At 36.1% G+C, this 22,598-nt stretch overlaps 1 protein-coding gene across 4 annotated transcripts in view; it reads left to right on the top strand.

The window, feature by feature from the left end:
- Window positions 1-22,598, top strand: part of radil (Ras association and DIL domains) — a 101,062-nt gene that overhangs the window by 66,402 nt on the left and 12,062 nt on the right. For all 4 annotated transcript variants that reach the window (XM_039774024.1, XM_039774022.1, XM_039774023.1 and 1 more), the window contains 3 exons: window positions 6,362-6,534; window positions 9,679-9,829; window positions 15,547-15,737. In XM_039774024.1, coding sequence (XP_039629958.1) covers window positions 6,362-6,534; window positions 9,679-9,829; window positions 15,547-15,737 — 515 coding nt within the window. The remainder of the gene's footprint in view (window positions 1-6,361; window positions 6,535-9,678; window positions 9,830-15,546; window positions 15,738-22,598) is intronic.

The raw sequence follows: 22,598 nt of genomic DNA, 5'->3' as shown, positions 1-22,598 counted from the left end.
GTGAAGGTAGCCAAGTTTTCAGTTTTCAGTATCTAATATACCTTGGATTAGTATTTTAGACAGAGGCTGACATAATGCAGAGGTAGCGTTTACAGAGAGTAGAACAGTAGTGAAATCATTAGAAGGCTACTTTCAGAATAGCTGGATTATTGCAAAGGTTTATATGGAGTTAGTAGTGCTGATAGTTATTTTTGGAGTAGAGTGAGCTTGAAGATTATTCTGATACAGACAGAAATACCACTGAAGTCAAGCGGGTGAGAAGCTTATGTGATATGGTTGCACTTCTTAGGATGCTAGCCACATAAGGTAATTATCTTCAATGTACAGTATGTCACCATGATAATAAGATTATGTCCTACTTATGCATGTGGTGTCAAGTCAAAAATGCATCCATATTAAGTTCAAATAATATTTCTCTATTAGCATCAAAAAGGTAATTCTGGTGCCTATCTTGACAAACCTTGACACAAATTAGTTTTAGACAGGGTACCTGTCCTTTTAGGGCAAGCTCATGTGCACAGTCACGTTTTCTCATATGGGGCAACATAGAATAAATAGTAAGACAGATAAAGAATGGAGACAGTTTTCAAAAAAGAGACTGCTCAGGCCATCTAGCTTATTTAATTAAATAGTGAAGCTTTTGCTCAAGTATCAGAGCATTTATTTCTTGCAAATGTAGCAAGGTGGCACAGTGGTTAGCCCTGCTGCCTCACAGATTGAACATTCAGAAGTCCACACCTAGTCTCTTTCTGTATAAGATGTGCACATTCTACTTCTGTTAATGCAGGCTTTCCTCCCAGTCATCAGCTTTTCTTCCATCATCCCAAAGATGCGTGTATTAGATTAAATGGTGCAAATGCAAATCACTCTGTGTGTAGAACCAGCAATGGTCTGGCAATAGCAATCCAAAGCAAATAAGTCCTAATCATAAATTAAGGAAAAAAAAAACCTCAGTAACAGAGCATTAGGTCAAGCATCCAGTAAATCACAAATAATCAAAACGTAATAAACATGGAAGAACACACCACCATCACAGCTCATTGAATGAACTGCAAGGGACCGTGGGGTTGCTCAGACTTTACAGCCTCCTGCAGTGATGGACAGGTGGCCCTCCTACAATGAGAACCACCTACAAACACACAAAGAATACAGCAGAATATACTTTGAAGATAAGAAACTAAATGAGCAACAGTATAAATTTAAACAGACAATAATGAGGTTTTTGCACCACAAATGGCATATGGTATAGATGGACTAAGGACATCATTACTGACTTTTACCATTTTTTAATGGTAGACATTTATTCCAGTTTGTTTTAGGATGAGGCAGATATAATTTTAGGATTTTGTGCCAATAAAACATTTGTAGCAATTTTATTAATCAGCTTTGAATCATCTTTAAAAACTTATTACGATATTGCCACTGTTTCTGTCTCCTGTAATAATATGGAGACATGTAGTGATGACTGTGATCACCAACTCCTCCATGTCCCCTACTGTAGATGCTTTCTGTAGCCAATGAATTCAATTATATAACAAGTCATCCAGTTTATTTTTGGGGGATTAAAAATCTATTTGTCATTCTAAACCAGGAAATGGAAAAAATGGCATTTATGGTTCCAGCTCAAAAAAAGTAGGTATGGCAATGATGGAGACCAATTGTACACAAAAAGAACAATTTTTGAGTCACGAGTGTAAAGAAATTGATTGAGGGATAGTGTAGATGAGGGATAGGACACTTGAATTGTTGGCATCAATGACAAAATGGTCAGCATTTAATAAACAAAGAAAAAATAGATTTCTTACCTTAACCCATTATATAAATATACCCAGGCAATGTCAGGTGTTTCATCTAGTGAATCATGAAGACATCTAACAAGCAGATAAAATCAGCGTCTTGTCTAGGGACGTAAAATTTCAGACGCATGGTCACAGCAGTTCAGAAATAATCTTACTAACTGGTGGAACTGCACTGGTTTCCTCCTTAACATATTGCTCTTCCATAATGACCTCATAAAACTGCTTACCCTTTATTACCAGGGTAGTGATATTACAACTGGAGCCAACACATGCTCAGACATCACCCTGTTGCAGATATGACTAATTTTATTTAAAAATATGGATTGTAAATAATATGTTAAAGCATTTAAAAACATCTTTAGCTTTAAAATTAATATGAGGTATCCTGTTATATTTTATTAAATGCCCAAACAACACTATTTATTTTAATAAACTGCTTTCCCTGGTATGAGGAGCCTCTTCCAGCCACACCAGATGGAAGGCTGGAGCCAGCCCCAGGTAGATACCCTTCCATAAACACCCACACCAGTGCCCACATATTACCAGCCAAGTAACATTCACCAGGTAACCAAACTGCATTTCCCTGGATTATGGGAGTAAATCCGAAAACTCCCGCTTAACATTATTTGATCCCAATGATTTTAAAGAACATTTTCTTTTGCATGTAATTGCTACTCTTTATATCCAAAGCCAACTGGTTTTAAGAAAGAGACTTAGTAATATTAAGCAGTTTAAGAAACCTGAATTTTTGTGGTTGTTTGCAGCATTATTTAAAGAGCCCTAGAGACATCAGTACACATTTTAATGTATTATCGAATCAGTAGACTGAAGGTGCAGTGCTGAGGTAAACTGCTCAGCTTACATTAATTCATTTAAAGGCTCTTGTTTATTTTATCTTGTGTGTCCAGTGGACTAGTTATCAATTATTAATGCAATCGTCTGTCTCTGGCAGCTCAGCCATAGCCCACTACAGTTGCTACTATGAGTAACATGATCAGAATCGGCATTACAATGCAGAGCTCAGCAGAAACAGTTAATCTTTATTAAAAGAACCTGTGACAACTACCACTTGCAGGTGTTTTTATAATGCTGTAACCTTTTAAAAGACGTTTGACACCACCTTTCTCTTTTTAATATGATACATATTGACCTGACAGGGTCTGGCGTGATAAAGTATTTAATGTCATTGATGACTTATTGAAAAAGCTGCTAAGGGCTTATGAAGCTCTAAGTGATACTATTTCTCCTGCCAAGCAGATTGTATTACAGGTTGTGTTGTCTTTAAAAAAGTGGACTCGTAAATTGCACAACAGAGATGCTGGATAAATTAATTGTTTATGATTTAAGCAAGACTGGCTTTGAGAATAAATGTGTGAGTTTTTAAAAGTTTCTTAAATGTAAGAACATTATCAAATATTCACTGGCAAAATGTTCTAACACAAATCCATGAAACTTCTGCTGACTGCCTGAAGAATTCAGTCTTTATGTCTTGCACAGGATCCCAAAATAAATACATCAAAATATCTAGTATTTTTAAACATTTTCCAACAGTCCACAAAGACCATCTTGTAGCCCAAACATTTAAAGGCACAATCGACAGATTGGTTTGGATTAAGTAGGAAGCAGTAAACAAATTAATTTCTTAGTGAAAAACAGGCGGGGATTATTGTACATTCATTACAAACCAGACATTGGTTAATCCTATTATGACAGCAGGACTAGCATTTACAATGATGAAAAGCACTAGGAGAAAAGGCTGTGCATTATAAAATAAAATTAGTATCATACATGATTCTCAGGGAATGTTTTATACTCTTCTGTGTATTAGGCAAAATTGTTTACATTTTTATTACATGTAAAATAAACCTGCTTATTAGGCCTGCTTAATTCAGTTTAAGTTTCAGAGGGACCAAAGCCTGTCCAAGCAGCACTGGGAACAAAAGCATGCATTAACAAAGAAAAATGTAATTGATGTTTATAATAAAAATATAATTTATCTTTTTGTGATCAGATCTTATTGAAACAAATGAAAATGAGAAGTAAATAATTATAACTAATTATGAATCCAATAGATATTTAAGAATAAATGAATAACTCTAAACCCTCACCTATATGGTAGAGCATTATCCTTGTATCTATGTATGTACTGACAGTTGGCACTTTAGATTTCACAAATTAAAATCTCACATGTATACATATTTCCAAGCAGCGTACAGGACAGGTCTACTCAATTATGGCACTTCCATATCCATCATTCAGCAGTTATTAGATATTTTTTTATTGTTGCCAGTTTTTACACACTGCCATATGTTAGTTTGTCTCGGTCAACCTCAAGAGGAAAAGTAAAAGGTTCTTGATATAGAAAAGCAAAGAAAACTAATACCTTATTAACTAAAAATATAGTGTATAAGGAAGACTCATCCATCCATTGTCTTTGCCTGCTTATCCAGAACAGGGCTGCAGAGCAGCTGGAGCCTATCCCAGCAATCATCGCGCACAAGGCAGGAACAACACTTGGACTGGGTGTCAATCCATTGCACGGCACACACACTTGAGCCAATTTAGCAACATCAATTCACCTAACCTGCATGTCTTTGGAGTGTGGGAGGACACTATAAGGAAAATATTCCGCTTTAATAAGTTATTTAATTCAATATGAAATTATGTACTGCAGTGGGCTGGCGCCCTGCCCGGGGTTTGTTTCCTGCCTTGCGCCCTGTGTTGGCTGGGATTGGCTCCAGCAGACCCCCGTGACCCTGTAGTTAGGATATAGCGTGTTGAATAATGGATGGATTAATGAAATTATGTAAGCATACAAGTATATATTCAACAAGCATTTAAGCATACAATTGTGTACATAGAAAAATTTAAGCTTACATGTTATTTATATATTGTCTCATCCTTCTTTTGTGCAGATGTGCATCTGACCAATATTACAACCTTCTTTCCATGAATAACAGAAGATGCAGTTATGGCTAGTTTCTTATTTAAATAGAATATTCATATTTAAAATTGAATGTTTCCAATTTTCAGTAGGTGTAGCTCATGTAAAAATGGCAAAAAGGATAATAATCAAGCACCATTAACCTTTTGTTTATTTTCTGAACCTGCTTAGTCTATCACATGAGTTGTGGGGAGCCTACAGCCTTGGGCGCAGAGCAGTAAGTAGTATTGGATGGGATACCAGTCTGCCACAGGGTGCACTCAAATATACACCCATGCTCACTTTGAGCTTGCTCAGACAGGCCATTGAACCTAGCCTACAGGTCTTTGGAATGTGGTAGAAAACTGGAGTCCATGAAGAAACACTACTTAGACATGAAGAGAATTTACAACCTCTAAACATTACAGTTTGAAAAGAATAGCTTGGAAAAAAGCAAAGAATTTAAGAATTACATCATCAGAAACTTGATGAATGAGAACACATCATTCAGTCCATCTTTTGGTTAGCTACTAGCTAAGTTGTCCCAAAAGCTCAACCAGTAGTAATAGCAGTTGTAACAGTAGTAGTAGTAGTAGATGTACCTGCATCTCTGGAGATTTGAGACTTGCTGCTCTGCAGTAAATATTACAACAATCAAACATGCAATTACATGTATGTATTAAAGTAAATAAAAAAAAAATAACACATGTATTTTTTCATGTATTTTGACACAAAGATTTAGCAGTTTACCACAGATTGGCTTCATGTTTCCCATCTTCAGATTTCTGATACTTTCAGATTTCTGGACTTATTTGGTACTGTGTCTCTTCAGAGAATCCTTGGGTACCGCTGCTTTGACTTTGTGTCAAATGAGCGGTTGCTCATGGAGTCCCAAATGAGACACATTATTTGCATTGTGAGGGAGGGTCAGTTATGGCACTATGGCCATGTGGCACAATTCCCCGAGGGTGATCCGGTTGCGTGGCTGGACTAGGACAAAGGGCTGCCCATGTAACACCTGGCTGTGACAGATAGATGGTTATTTCCGGAGGGTGGGGCTGCACCGTGAGTCTGCCTTGGGGGTTGCCAACCAGAATCCTGAGCTGTTTCGCTGTGTGTACCAAAGCATGCTCCCCAACCTGTCCTGACCTAACCAATCAGTAATCTACACCATTACATCATACTTGCCCATACTGTTTACATCCTATGAACCGGTTAGGAGTATTCCTTTGAAGGTGACTTTCTTTCACTTATAAAACACCTCTTTGTATCTCCTGGTGAACATCTTTGAGGATTCACTGTCTGAAAATTCCTTCCTAGAACATTTCTTTAGGCACTGCTATTATTAAAACTGACCAGTTTTGGTCTCTTTTCTAAACTGCTGCAAAACAATTTTAAAGCTTTAAAATTACTTCACCTGCACACCATTGCAATAGCACTATACCATTTGCCTGGGCTATTGACCAACTCATTGCAATTCATTTTTTTTTTATTTGTTGTGTTTGTTAAGGCTTGTTCTACCCAAATAGTCTCTTTGATATATTTTGTACTATAATTTTGTCTTTTGGAATCATCTTCATTTTCAACCTTGATTTCTTAATTGATGATGTCTGTTTCAGCATTCTTCTGTCTTTTCCAGGTCCTATGCGGGGCTGGTTTCAGTGGTCACGTGGCATTCAAATCCAGGGTACTTTGAGAATGCTGACTGATTGGGCAAGAAATGCAGGACTATCACATTTAGCAGATGACTTCTTTGCAAAGTTTTCTGCTACTGCAAACATACTGGCCACACCAATGCTTCACTTAATCCAGGTAATTTATGGTCAGCCTGAAATTCCACAAAATTAAAAGTGAAATATCACTATGTTGTTTCAGTTCATAAAAAGATGAATCTTATCCCATTCTATTATTTCTTGTCTTATTACTTACCAACTTACCATAGGGAGCTAAAATGCACTACCTAGACTTCCCTATACCCAATAACAGTTTTCAGTTCCATTGTAAGGACTGTTATATTTTTAGGTTACCTAAAAGATGTAATCCCTTCATCTTTTCCCGAGTCTTGTCTCAAGATATTGTGTCCATCATACCTGTGGAAAGTTTCCATAGGGAACCCAAACTGCTTCAATTGTTTTTCTATCCCTTTACTCCAGCGGCCTCTTTGAAAACTGAGCTCCTCATCATTTTATTGTGAATGAACCTGCAGCACTGTAAAGGGAGAGCATTGTGGCCACTTACGCCTGCAGTCTCTTTCAGTGTATGAAGATGTAGATTTATCAGAAAATTACAACTTCATTGAAGGACACAGCTTCAGCTGTATGGTTGCAGTACTACGTTCAGTGCCTCATCATGCTGGTCACTTTTGTGATACCCTCTTTTCCTCACTCATAAATATGTACCCATGGGTACTTAAATTTCTCCAGTTCAGATATTTGTTCTATTTAAATGTATACATAGGGCAAGGTGGTATTTTTCAGGAGAAAATCATTTTTATTACTATGGTCAAGATTAGACATAGCTTACTGCACCTACAAAATGAAATCCACTGTGATTCAATGCTATTGTTAAAACCACTAGGTACTATATTTTTAACATATTAAATATAAGATCTAATAACGCATAAATCTGTCCAGTGCCCAACCACAAATCCTAAATCACAAATCCCACAATTCATTCTCTATAAATATTGGTGAAGGTGCTATCAGATCATCATGCTGGATTAGGATCACAACAGAGGAAATTTTAGAGTGCAGCCACAAGTAGCCAAAGTCCATTTTCATTAGTTTCTGCAACAGGAGTTTATGGCTATGAAGCAAATAATTAGAAAGGCAGCATTAAATTGAGCCACTGGATATATTGTTCATACAGGATGCTGATAACTTTAAGCATGTCATATTGTAAAATGAAATGTCAGAGATACCTAATAGTTTAGCATTTATTGAGTCTAAGAAGATGAATTTAAGATGGTGCATGGAGAGTATGGAGTGGTCAGGGTCAATAAGAAATTAAGGTAAAAGAGAAATTAAGAGTGATTAATGTTGTTGAAAAGGATCAGGAATTTAAAAACCAAAAAGCCAGAACACAGGAGCCTGGGGAAAATCATTAAGATTTGGATGTGATGACTTTCACCTTGACCACCACATACAGCTGCAAAAAACTCCACAGAGCACCAGATGAACATAAAAATCATTAACAGGATAGAAAAGAAAACCTAGTTTTTAATAAATTCCACTTGATAGCTACAATGGAAATAATACCATTCATTTCTAAGTATAAAACCCCACACTATTGCAGTGTCTCCCACCGGGAAATCTTGGGATACATAGTGATAAGTATTGTCAAGGAGCACAAAACATTGCAACCAGTATTGACAGATTTTCACAACTTAAATGTCCATTAGCTTAGACTGGTTGAGGATAATTCAAAGTTCCATATATTATGGGTCACATGAAAGTCAGCAGAGCCTTGCCTTGACCAGTTTTAGCCAGTTTTACCATGATATACAACAGCCAGTCTTGGGAATAATGTTATTCCAAGAATGCCTGGTTGCACTGATACCCATGATGCCCAGCTGAAAAGAAGTTATGTGGGATAGCCATGCAAGTTCATCACTGTCATCAGCGAGTGGCAGCACCACTCAAGTTGCAAGTCCAGAGCTACTGGATTGAGAGTACAGAGTACTCCATCTTAGCTAATTGAGTTAAAGGAGATCTGCCCTTGCTCTTGTAACCAATTGTGCGTCTTCTTTTTACATCAGGCTCCCTCCATTTTAGTCTTACTATACTTCCCCTTCCCTGGACAAATCTGACACCCATTGTCCCTACATGGGAATTCACTCAGTGCAATGCCACCACTCTGCTGCTCATCCTACCAATCCTACATCTTGAGGTCTTTAGTGTACAGATAGTATAGACCTCTGGAATTAGAAAACCTCTGTCTCTCTCTCTCATGACCAGTCAGGCTTCTGACTGCTTCTTTTTTATTGCAGCAGACTCTCTTCATTTCAGCCTTGCTACATTCATCCCTTTTTCTAGAAGGCAAAGGGTGGGGTTCTGGAAAAGTACAAGTCAGGTGATGAATTTATGCAGGACTGATTAAGAGAGACAAGACTTCAGTAATTAATAGAAATGTAAAACTGAATTTCATTCTATGGATATTTTATTCAAATACTGTCAACATGTGGCTATCAAGTAACCACGACTTAGTAAGGCAGGTACACGCTACAGATAAAAAAGCACTTATCATAACAATTTCATAATTTCTTTAAAGTTTTTATGAAGCACAAAAAATAGGATATTTTTGTAGTATATATTTTATTAATAAAACTGCTAACTGGCATTTTATAAGTCTGTCACAGTCACAAGCTCTGCATAATATTCCTGCTTCCTGCTAGAATTAGCCTCTGGAAAAGCACTGCTTTTTTAACACATTACCTGCATCTTTCTTTAACATTCCAACTTTGTAAAGTTAGTTGGACTTGCCTTCAAACTCAAATGCATTTAGGTTCCATACTAAACAATTTCGGAAGAATGTTATTATTTTATCAAATATTTGTATTTTCACTTACAACGCAGAGTTACCAAAGATTCAGAATTAGTAAGATTCTTTAATTCTGCGTCTTATCAGGAATATTAAAATTAGGTATGGACCTAAATAGAAAAACTAACATAAGACATCAACACAACCAGGACTGATCCCACCATAAGTGCTCCCAAGGTGGACCAAAATAAACTAGTTGAGGCTCCCCAAAAGCGCTGAACAGCACCAATACAAAAAGAAAACAAATGAAGATTTACCTCCTACAAAATATGCAAGGGCACAAAATTTATTTTTAATGTTGTACATTCTAATTTGTTCTTAAATCCACTAACCTACTTTTGTATTTGCTGATTTTCTGCTAGTCCATCTGCTTTGAATGTCTAGCCTTTTACTGATGAAGCTCTATTTTCTCCTTAGATGAGTTGGAAGGGTCTGTGTACTGAATACCCATCTCTTACACCTGCCCAGATACACCATCTTTTAGTGCATTACCAGCTATCGGGTGATATTGGTCCCATCCCTGCATGGCATCCAAGTCCTGAGGAGGAAGCACAGATTTACAGAACAGGTTAGTGGACTTCATTTGCATTTCTAGCATTTAATGAACTGATAGGAGAAGAGAAAATGCAAATCATGACAGCATGAGTGGTACAAGCTAAACAGGCTTATCACAAATAAATAATGAGAATGGGTCAGTACTGGTAAAATAATGGTGACTAGATGTCACATGTGGGGCTCTATGTACGTCTGTTATTCAAATTAAGTATTAGCATTCCAGCACAGGTGAGATGAAATCACCTTCATGCCAGTCCAGATCATCAGTATAAGCTTATAACACATGATATCATTCATTTTCTTTAATGACCAACTCTTAAATTAATACTCCATTCAAAAAAGATTTTTTTTATATACTACTTACCCAATCTGGTTTGTAGCAACAACTGAGGAAAATGTTTAATCTCACGCTATCAATGAGAACAGAGATAAAACTTCTAACAGGATGGGAGCCAATTGTGACCAATGCTGGTCAACAGCAAAGACTATCAAAAAGATCCATTAAAAATATCACATTGCTTGTGTCGCATAATCCACACGTCAAGTAAACCAATCATATGTTCACAATGATCAAAACACATATATTTTTTGCTAAAATACTGTTAAATAAATGCCTTCAGAAAATGAAACTACTCAACAAACATGAAATCCATTCACACAGGATCATGCTTTTGAATTGAAGACCTGCTTCTCTCCCCCCATTAATTGGTGAGTCCTTCCTAATGGAAATGTAAAATTGTGTGACATGAGTAATGTGAAATTTTTTAAAGGATATTTTGTCAAACATTGGTCACCACAGGCTTCTGTCAGAAATGTTGTGATCTGACTTTTCCACAAAAACAAGAGATTAACAATTTTTCTCACTTATCACTATAAACCATATGGGGTAAGTAATATAAGAAATATAATTTATGGGTGCAGTAGTCCTTTAACATTGTTTTATAAATTTTCATGAATTTAAACCTGAGTAGCATTCATCATCTTGTGATAAATTAAAAATCAAAAATTAATAAGAATATGTTTTGAGCAATCTGTCAACCTCCTCAGCATTAGGTTTATCCCTTGTAAAACAGGCCAAAGATGTTGAAATTTTTCAATAAGAAAAAATGTTATTATGTGTAACAGAAACAGGTAAATACTAAAACATCAACATACATACAGTTAGAAAGGTCTGTCTAGTGTTTACTGCTGTACTGATGCAGGTTTAGTACACATCCTTTGTGCAGCATGCTTTGAAAAAGTTACCAACACAAGCCTGGCATCGCAATTGGGGCAGTAGCAGGGTGTTTCTGTTGTTTGCACATGAGAGTGTAGAATGTCAGTGCCTAATCCACACAATGGACATGCACATCAAGTTCTTGTTGGCTGCCACAGCATAAGGCTTAGTGACTTCTACATTTCCCATAACACAAACATTGACAGTTCCTACATGGTGAACAGTCATTAGGAGGCTAACATCTTTTTTGTCCTCCCATCATTTTGCCTTTTGGCTATGTTATGTAATTACTTCACCCAGCTTCAGCATTGTGTAACTTAAGTCACCAAGCATATCACTGTGGTTTGGCAACAGAATACTGTCCTGAGCATTATTTGGGTTTAAAAATGAACACTAACAGCCTAACCTAAAAGTCATTCAGCCTTAACCATGCTAACATAGAATTCTGAGCCTGAGAGACACTCAGATTTAATGCCAAGGAGGTTGGTATATATTTTACATGGGAAAATAATTTTAGAAATTGCTATATCTATTGGAAGGAAAAAATATACTTTTGACCATTAAACATAAAAGTTCTTCCTGTCATACTGTAAAAAAGTTATTTTTTCAATTCACATAATCGATCGAATAAAACCTGTTATCTTTACAACGATTGACAAACATGGAATGTTACTTGAACACAACACATCCTACAAATACGAACCTGATTGAAAGAAATAATGATAATCAAATCCTTGATGACAGCAACACTCATAACACTCACTAAACAAATACTGTATATTGACAATCATGTTACGTTATTTTTAAAATGTACCCTTTTCTTTTTCATAACTTCTTTAACACACTACTTCTCCGCTGCGAAACATGGGTATGTGTGTATGTATATATATATATATATTATATATATATATATATAGGGCTTGTACCTCCTCCAGACCGCGAGGGGGCGTCCGTCCTGGTTACGCTGGTGGCCTTGGGTAGAGGGCATGGAAGCCCAGCCCTGTAGGGGCCCGTGGTCACCGCCAGGTGGCGCCCCACTACCAGACCATCATCTGCCACATCCGGACGAGGCAGGAGCCCGGCCGGGACGCCCAGGAGGACCGGAGAAGGGCCTGTACCTCCACCAGACCACGAGGGGGTGTCCGCCCTGGTTATGTTGGTGGCCTCGGGTAAGCATGGAAGCCCAGCCCTGTAGGGGCCCGTGGCCACCGCCAGGCGGCGCCCTGCTGCCTGAACAGCCCTGGAGCCCAGCACTTCCACCACACCAGGAAGTGCTGGGGGGAAGACAACAGGGGACACCCGGACGGCTTCTGGGTGCGCAGCCGGCACTTCCGCCACACAAGGGCGTGTCTGCGGAGGAGTGCCGGGAAGCAGCTGGAGCCCATCCGGGTTCCCATAAAAGGGGCCGCCTCCCAGCAGTCGTGGCGAGTCGGGAGGAAGCAAGACGGAGCTGGAGTGAAGACTGGAGGCGGCCAGGAGAGAAAGACAAAAGGACTGTGTAGCCTGGACTTTGGGGGATAGGGTGCAGGAGGCACTGGGGTTGGTAGTGCACGAAAACTGTAAATATTGTATATAATAAAGGGTGTGTGGTGAAACTATGTTGTCCATCTGCCTGTGTCCGGGCCAGCGTTCACAATATTATATATATATATATATATATATATATATATATATATATATATATATATATATATATATATATATATATATATATATATACCCGATCTACATACTCTCAAATAGACAAACCACACACCGTGGTGCAATGTCCAAGGTTCGATTCCCGAGAGGGGATGCAGTGAGTGTGTACGCCTGATGACCCCAAAATTAGGGCGAAACACGTGTCGTGTATTCTTTGCATTATTTCATAGTAAAACTATTTCAATATATATATACACACACACATACATATATATCAGCGCTTCCCGAATTCATTTTACCCTTGCACCCCCTTGGTTTGAGACGTATGAAAAAATATGCGGTTAATGCAGAAAGACAGATCACCAATTGAAGCTTTATGAATAATGGATACTTTATTCGTGATCAATGATTGTTTTGGTAAAGCCATACTCAGTGTAATCATTAGATGAACGGTAAAAAAGTAAGAGCGAGGGGAAGGTGACTTATTGAGGCACACAGGCGAAAGCACAATAGCACGCCGACTCGATGTATTGCACGTCAACTCGATCTGAATTACACGATCACATTCGAAAAAATATATCTTTTCAAGTTCTATTTGGTCGACACAAATATCTTTGGTTGGAATGTAAGGCGAATTTACTCTTTACATTTCTATGGTGAAGAAAAATTTATGCAATGATGCCTACATTTAACTTACATTCCTACCAAAGATATTTCTGTCGACTAAATAAAAATTCCTTCTATTTAAAATTTAAATAGAACTTGAACAGATACGATAGTTCATAATATCCACGCAGACTTGCACGTAAGAGCGGGAGTCATCCGTTTTAACAAGCAGCGTATTGCACTGATACGAAATAGCCTGCCCATTTAATTATGTAGGAATGGATAAATAAATTAAGATTTTGTACAAATAATGTTTTTGATTTTTCTTCCTTGATGGATTCTGGCACCCCCAGCAACAGTATATATATATATATATATACGTGTGTGTATATATATATATATATATATGACAGCAACACTCATACCAGTGACAAAACAATTACACTGACAATCATGTTACGTTATTTTCAAAATGTTTCCTTTTCTTTTTCATTACTTCTTTAACACACTACTTCTCTGCTGCGAATCGCGGGTATTTTACTAGTACACAATAAAATGCTAAAGCATAAAATACTTAAAAAGTGTTTACTATGGCTCTTTTATTTGCCAGGAAAAAGTGAAGGTGCTGCATAATATAAAAAGAATCTGCAATAATAAAGAAAATGTTTGCTTTTATAGCCAGCAATGCATATATGTCATCTCCTGGCAGCCAATACGGAACAGTCCTAAACTCACTGTAGTAATATCTTTTGTTGTAGGTGAACTATGTTCTTTCTCCCCAGGCTCAGTAAATTGTTGAGAAAAATCTGTAAACAATTTTTGAAGTTGCGCTGGTGAGCACAGTCAGGAAATTTGTTAGCTTCTTTCAGGTCAGTAAAGTTAGAAATCAAACCAGACAACTTTTTATATACCTGACTTTAGGCATCCCTCTTTCATTTGGCCCTTGTAAAGGCAGTAAAATGCTTGCACTTCTTAACAGTACTATAAAAATGTCAGGTTTTCATATGGATTTGTCAATGAAAAACCAATCTTCCAACTCACTTATCCAGAGTAGGGTCTTGTGGGTGCTGGAACATTAGCCATAAAATAAGAAAAACAAGTATTTAATTTAAACCATGAAGGAAGGATTTGAAGTGTAGAAACAAAACAAAAAAATAAAAGCGTACCGACTTAGGCCATAGTAGACAGAGAAAGGCCTTCATACCATTTATCAGGCATCTCTCTATCACTTCCTATCTTTCCTTTTGTTTGGCTGGTATTCTATAAAATAACTGCTCATTTAATAATAACAGTATAACATCACTTGAGTAGTGTTGTTGTATGAAATGGTTTTCAAGTTCAAGTTTATTGTCATGTGCACATACTGTACTACAATAAACATCCTGTTATAGGAGATGCAGTATAACCAGTGCCAGTCGAAGCCCATTTGGAGCCCAGGGCAGGGGAGGGGAGGAGAGACAGCAACCATTGGTGTCCATAGTGGCCAATCTTTACTATTTGACTTAGACGATCACATAGAGGGTCCCCCTCAGTGTCTTGAGTACAAATCAGTTCATCAACATAAACAGCACACTTCTGTGTACACACCTCGCACTTTATGCAGTGCATGCCCTTTAACATTCCTATTTTTTTTTGGTTTAGATGCCTCATACCGCCCTGGGTGATTGCCCATTCACCCGTACCGAAATCTGCTACTGAATGCAACTATAATATGATTTCAGGATTTTTGTTAGGATATGCCCATTTACAGTAGTTCATGTGATTTATGTGCACTCAGGCTGATAAAGAATAAACAGAATAAAGAATATTCTGTTAAGAATAAGGATGTAAAAGAAGCCAAGCATAATGTAGAAACATCCTGAAGTCAGAAAGAGCTTCATTGTACAGTACATTAATTTCCAATTTTGTGGTTTAATTGATTTATGTGTTCAATAGTTAAAAACATTTACAATCAACATAAGTCATTATGATGTGTTCAAATGGATTTGGAAAACAAATATTTTCAGTAAAAGTCCTAATGGTGTCAAGCACAGTACTTCATGCGATGCTTTATTGTTGTGGTGAGATCACATTGCCATCCGTTGCCCTGATGAAAATAAGAATACCATGAAATCCCTTTTATAAAACATTTAAAATATTAAAAGACCAAATTGTGTTTATATTTCATCTGTTAACTATTGAGTGTGACAGCAAAAGTGAAGGATATTTTTGATACAGTATGATCAAAGGTTACGCTAATGTTAACAATCATGTTGTTTTGTTTTCAGGGGATCTTCTAGAGAGTTTTGAAAACCATCCACCTATTGTCCTGCCCAGCAGTGGGTTCAAAGTGGATCTGGAATCTGACTGCGTGGATGATAATATCTACAGACAATTGCTATACGTACGTCACTTCCTCTGGGGTGTCAAGACCAGAGCTTCACCATCCAATGGAAATTCAGATATGCAGGAGCTGACGGTAGGTACAACCAGCACTTGGTTATTTTGTCCTATACAGTAGTTCTAAACATGTAGAAGAGACAACTCTGCAACATATAACAGTACATAATACATTTTCTTTAATCACTACATTCTATTTTTAGCAAAAGTGAAATCAAAAACATGAATCTTGTAGAGCTAAATCAACTTCATGTCACCGATGGATGTATGAATGCATATGAGCATGCATTTAGAACACTATATTAAAGTTCAAAGTATTTTGGGGCAAAAGCTTTATAGGAAGCAATGGATTTATATAGGCTTGATTTAGACATTTATTTGTCATCATGATATATAGCTACTAGCGATAGTTAAGGACTTCTTGTTACACAATAATTGCAACATAAATTGTGTGGTCTTTTGATACTGGTACAATGAGTGAATAATTAAAACTGCATAGTCTGAGGTTAATTTTTCATTCAAATAAAAAACACAACTCTTGACTTTAGCCATCTCTTATCAACTTATATTCTGTATGATCTTTTTCTTGGGCCATTATATAAAATATTTATGTCCAGAGATGACATCTTGCATCCCAAAGCACACAGAATGAAGTAGGGCAACACCAGATCTTAAAGGAAGACATTTACTGAAACAGTTCTAAGCTGAAAGATCAACTTTGCTAAACTTTCAGAAAATAAAGAAAACCATTCTGGTGGCACAAAGCAACACAATTCTCTGATATGTCTTCTCCCTATTATATGACTAACGTCTATGTCTTAACTTATATATAATTCTATTTCTTAACTTATATATAATAAACCTTATTAATGCAAAAACACACATAAAAAAACAATTACATCAAGGATACACCTTGCAAAGAGAATTTCATAGCATGTCTTTGAGACAAGCAGCTCTATCCATATGCACTATTTGAAGGAACCTGAACAATCTGGCGTATTCTTAAACATTTGTTATGAAATGGTCACAGACACATCACTCAGGTAAGGCTTACCAGCTGTTTATCTTCATAGTTACCAGACTCGGTTTCTGAAGATCTTGCTTCCCACCACCCAATGGGCAATATGTAAAGGCACCCTGGCTAAAGGCAGTCCTCACTTGTCCTATTGATCCCCTGTCTGAAAGACTTACCAACTAGATTCTCTATTACACCTTTTAAAAGTGAGTGTGACTGGATTGGCATACAACTGGGTCACTATAAAAAGTTATTACAAGTCAAAAAAAATCTATAAAAGTCTAGTGACACTGTTAAAAGCTGCAGATTTTTGTGCAAAAAACAAAGAATAAACATTAAAAAGACATAAATTCATCATTCTCCCATGACATATTATTTTGCCAAGCTCATCTGGTTGTCAGATGTTATTTATGGACAATGGTCTTTCATAAGCATACATCAGGATTATATTTAATATTGATTCTGACTCTGACCTCCAAGCTATAAAGATTTTTGTATATGTTCTTGTATCTCTTCCTGATTGACCCAGATAGAAATGTATTACTAATAACTTTACAGAAGCTTTCAACAGGAATATATTTGTTGTGACTGACACAATTTGAATGGGCCACAGTTGCCTATTTGGCATTTACAATAGCAATAACCTTAAGAAATCTTAAACGGACTGCATTTGTGTGTTTTGCATTTTCTTTATTTGAGAGTCCACAAAGATTTTTATGTGGTTATTAATCTTACAGAGAATGTTTACTACACCACAATAGTATTAATAGTTGCATTTTTGTAGTTTGTCATATATAGATAAGTGACTTATGCAGAGAACATTGTATTAAATCCCCTATAAATCCTTGGGAGTTTTGATTATCAAAGCCACCTTTGGCGAGTCATGTCTATGCTATAACAGCCAATCTGCATATCTGACTGACAGTGAATGGTGGACCTGACTTTAATGGTCCTGCTATTGTAAACCTTTTAGACTCTCCCATGTAACACATACCCCTTAATTCCTACTAAAGTCAGGGTGCAGACGTTTGACAAAATTGGTTCTGTGTAAAGGAGAGAAGGAATAACATTGTGTATTTTCTGCCTTCACTAATCCATACAATAAAGATTTCTTTTAATATTAGTATTATGGCTTTATTTCATGTATTCATTTTAGCTTTCTTTATGAATAGCTGTTCAGTTTCTCCCTTTTGCCTTGTGCCAGTGATAGAAAATATGGGTAACATACATTAAGTATATATCCATACAGACAAAACAAAGCAAATTATTTATGTTGATTTCTTACATTTAAAGTCATATATTTTTGTAATGTCATTGGTGTGTATTTACTAACTGCATACCATTTAGGTTTTCATCACCTAGAATAATGAAATTATTTTTTTTTCTTGTTAGATTTACTTCAAGTTCATTAATATAAGTTAAGCAACAACTTCTATGTCACAGAAAAGACAATGCAGAATTTACTGGAACCAAAAACTGCTTTTAATGCCATTCTCATTAAGAATAAATTTAAAAAATTTGTGAATATGTGTATATTTGTACAATTCTGAAAGTGAAGGAGAAAGAGACTGACAATTTAACAGGCTGTGAAAGTGGCATCGTAAGAAATGATCCAGAACAATTTCTCTGTTGGGCTGTTCATGTATAACAAAGTTTTGGGTGTATTTATAATGGGCAACCACTCCAAAAAAGTTGAGCCCAGAGGGGTCCAGAGGTAGGAAACAGAGCATTGATAAAAGAGACTCAAAAAGTCAGGCTACAGGTAGTCCAATATAAAAATGAGTGCAGCTGAAAGAGACTTAACAAAATACAAAACACATCTCTGGATTGTGTATGGCTGTCAACAATCCAACCAAATGCTGGTGAAGAACACGATGGTGTCCTTATAGTAAGGTAGGGAATATAACCAATGGATATTAAAGAACTGAAAAATGTTTAATTTAACAACTCCTATACTTCCTGGTGATACATGCTGACATGAGGGCTAGAGCATAGTGAAAACAGAATGAATTCATCCTGTTGAGACTCAATAACATAGTTTGATAAGGCTGTGTAAATGTGGGGTATGGTTTTCTGACAAACAGTTGGTCTCAATTGTTTCTCAAAGATTAGGTGAAAATTTAGGTGAATGTAGTTGCCTCTGCAGTCACCATATATTGGCCTAATCTGTCATCCATGGAAGGAGGTGAAACAGGATGTTCAAAGAAGAGATCCAACACATGGAATTTGACACGAGTTAACATTGCTATCCTGTGCTTTCAAAACATTCTTCATTGTTCTATTTGCTCATCTAACTCAAGCTGATCTGAAGGTCAGTGCAGAACCAACTTACAAATATGCCTAACAAAGTGTCCACATTTTATCTGTTTAATATTTAAATCTTAGAAAAACCAAGTCATGATAAGAACCCTATTAAATATAAAGACTTTTTAGAGAAGACTAAAGAATTTTACGTATACACTATTCAGTAGTACAAACAATTGCCTCTATTCAAGAGCATATTTTCACTAAATTTCTATTATTGGGGGCATTAAATAGATACAATTTTAAGATTAGGAAAAGCAATTCAGTAATATTATGCTTTATTATAATCACCCATCAAAAACATTTCTCACCAGATATATGTGCTTCAGAGTGAAATAATAAGATGTTCCATGACATCCCCTATTTCTCATATGTAACTAATATGCTTTTTATCCCTTATACTGTTTCTTTAAGAGAAAATTACATGTGTATGCTGATTGTGATAATTAAATTAAATAATAAAGGGTCTAAAGATATAAAAAAATGTTGTAGTACTTTTCAATATATATCCTGTATTTCCAATGTTTCTTACAACTTGTCAGACTAGAGAAGTATCCGCATTATTAAACTGGCTACATGTTTTAGTCTACATCTCTGAAAAGCAAATTCAATCATTATTCCTCAGTCCTGAATCAGACATTATTGAGAAATGCCTTATTAATAATAATGGAAAATCATCTGGAACGTACCTGCTAGAATTTAATAGAGCAATTCAAATTTGGGTGGCAGTGAAGCTTCTCTTGATCTTCTCATAACCATTAGACCTGGATCATATAACATAAAGTACATTGCAATCTCAAGAAAATGTGGCATGGTCCACCTAATATTTAATAATGTAGTATTGTAGTCTGTACTCTTAAAAACAACTGAAAATCATATGCACATGTAAAACTCTTCACCCACACAAAAAGAACTGCAGAAAATTAATTGGTTCAAGTAGTGCATGCTGAATACGTATATAGACAGCTCAACAAAACAACAGACTAATGTTAATGAATACGTTAAAGTGTGTGGTTTGCAGAAAAATGATCTTTCTCCTTATTCAGTATGTTTGTACTGATATTTATTGTATGTCATTCAGCAAATCGAATTCCATGCAACAAGAATTTTATGGCAAAAAATTCACTAACAAGGATAAGAAAATGTTTAACAAAATGTGTTAAAAGCAAATGTTCTTTGAAGATAATTTGATCCTAGTCCTTGCTAATGTAATTCTGAATGTTAAAAACAAAATACTATTGAATGTGTTATGATTATGAGTGTCTTCCAAAAGACAATGCAAATATTACATTATACCTTGGCTTAAGGACACTTCCATTTAAGTAGCAAATCATTTAAACAGAGCTGATCTTCCTGTCATGCTGGAAGCAGATGTAAAGGTTTAGGAGACATTGTAATCCAGTAGATAATAGGAATCTTCAGCAGTAGGCCAAACTAAGTACTAGACATTAAAATCATTACTAATCTTCTAATGAGTTTAGGTGATGTAATGAGGCAATATGGCTACTAGGATTATACTGTATGTTTTCAACCACTTTACTAAATGCTTAATTGAAGAACCTTTGTATTCAAAGCAGTTACATCCTCTTAGTAATTCCAGAATTTACTTCTTTTAGAGTCCTCTCTCTGACAACAAGAAACTGTAGTATTATACTTTGATATAGCTTGTCCAGTGAAAGACCAATGATAAACAGTATGCTAAAGTTAACTGTGTTAAAATCATCTGTTTTGAATTCAGTAATTATTTTCTAATAATCCTCCATCTAAGTTCTGAACATGTTAAAAATTGTTACAATGAAGGGATGCCACGCTGTCATAGAGCATAGTATTGCACATACTCACACTGACATAAGTAGCTAATTTGTAGTCACTAGGTAACCTTACACTCACAAAGCAGACATGTAGAAGACATAAAAGTGGCAATACTATGAGGTACTGCACCTGGAACTATGAAGCAGCATGCCCCCTTCTAGCCTTATGTTTTAATGTGTGAGTTAAAGCCACTCATAACAAGCGATACATGACAGTTTTGAAGATTAAATGGTTTGCATTTTTATTTGACTACTGACAACTTTTAGTACCAATAAACATCATAAAGGGTTGGAGTTTTTAAAACTGAACTTAGGTCAATGCAATATAAGAGCAATTAATTCTCCGCTGTATTCATTAATGACAGTTACAGTATACCTTTCAAATATCAAATTATTCCATGAGGGATAATATAAGCAAAATATGAGTTCTCTAATAATGAATGTTTACTTTCTGTATGTATGCAAGATTAACGTTTTTTTTTTTTTTAATACTTTGGCATTTTATGCTACACAGCAGTGCACAAATTTTTAATTTTTTAACTTGAACTTGTATGAATCTTCTTTTTTAATCATGTCTGTATTTGTAGAGCATACAGCTATCAGCCTCAAACTCTTAAATATTACACAGAAATAAGTTCGCTTGTCATTTATTGATAATGTGATGTGACTCATGAAAGCAGCTGGTAAGAATAAGGAGTATATCAGCATCATCATCAGGATACGAGTGAATACAGAGTCATGGGCAAGTTACTATATATTGCTGAGTTCTTGACCCTATAGTGGCCAGAGTGAAAAAGGGTCAACCTAACAGTTGTACTGAATTCAAACTAACAAAGAGCAGAAGAGCCCAACAGGCTATGGAAAAGAAAAATCAAAAAAGCAATATGTGGAATAAAAATCGGAGGTCAAAAGGAGAGAAGAAAGGGGTGATGATTTTAACTAAATTGCCTTTCCCTAACTATAATAAATCACAACATTTTTCAAGAAACATTTTCTCCAACATCTTATACAGCATGTCATTAACATCATGAAGTCACATGTAATGTAATGTTAGCTCATATGCTTGGCAACCAGAGCTGTCTTAAAAAGCTGCATAAAAATGGAGATGTGAAAAAGGATCAGTGTTGGGAAATACACTGTGAAAAAGTCATTCTGCATACAGAACCCCATCAAAGCTATCACAATGACAAAATAATGACAAGAACAAAACAATGAAAACACATATAATTATTTTACACTTGGTGTGTATTAAATGAAATAATCATTCAGTGTATAAACCATGTCATGCTCTTTACAGACAGCCCCATTGGTAAACCACAGCAGTTTGGCAGCGGTTAGAATGTTCTGTCTCTCTCATTGTTAGCCGAGGTGCTCCAGGTGTGGAGGGCAGAGGGTTATGGAGGGCTGCACATCATCGCGGTTCAGCAGGTCAGTGGTTGTGATGTTCTAGTGTGTTCCATTGTATGGTAATGCTTTTTTATAAATTTAAGATATTATTGTTTTAAAACAATAAACCAATCCATGTTAATTAAGAGCTTTGCCCCTTTTGCTAAAAAATCTCTGGTAACAAAGAACCTTCTCACATTTCTGCTGGTAGAGCTCAAGAAATAATTTTAATACTGCTAATAATGAAAAAAAGCAAAAATTTATAATCATAAGGAAAAACAAGCAATTAAACATAAAAAATAATAAGTAGAAATAAAATATATACTGTACCACGTATACAAGAATATTATTTCATAAGAAGATTATTCATATGAGCTCAAAACTTATTAAAAATACACAGACCACAGTAATGCAATATTGATTG

Source organism: Polypterus senegalus, chromosome 13, assembly GCF_016835505.1.
Source record: "Polypterus senegalus isolate Bchr_013 chromosome 13, ASM1683550v1, whole genome shotgun sequence".
Lineage (NCBI taxonomy): Eukaryota > Metazoa > Chordata > Cladistia > Polypteriformes > Polypteridae > Polypterus > Polypterus senegalus.
The sequence above is the reverse complement of the archived record's forward strand: the minus strand, read 5'-3'. Positions and strand labels throughout refer to the sequence as shown.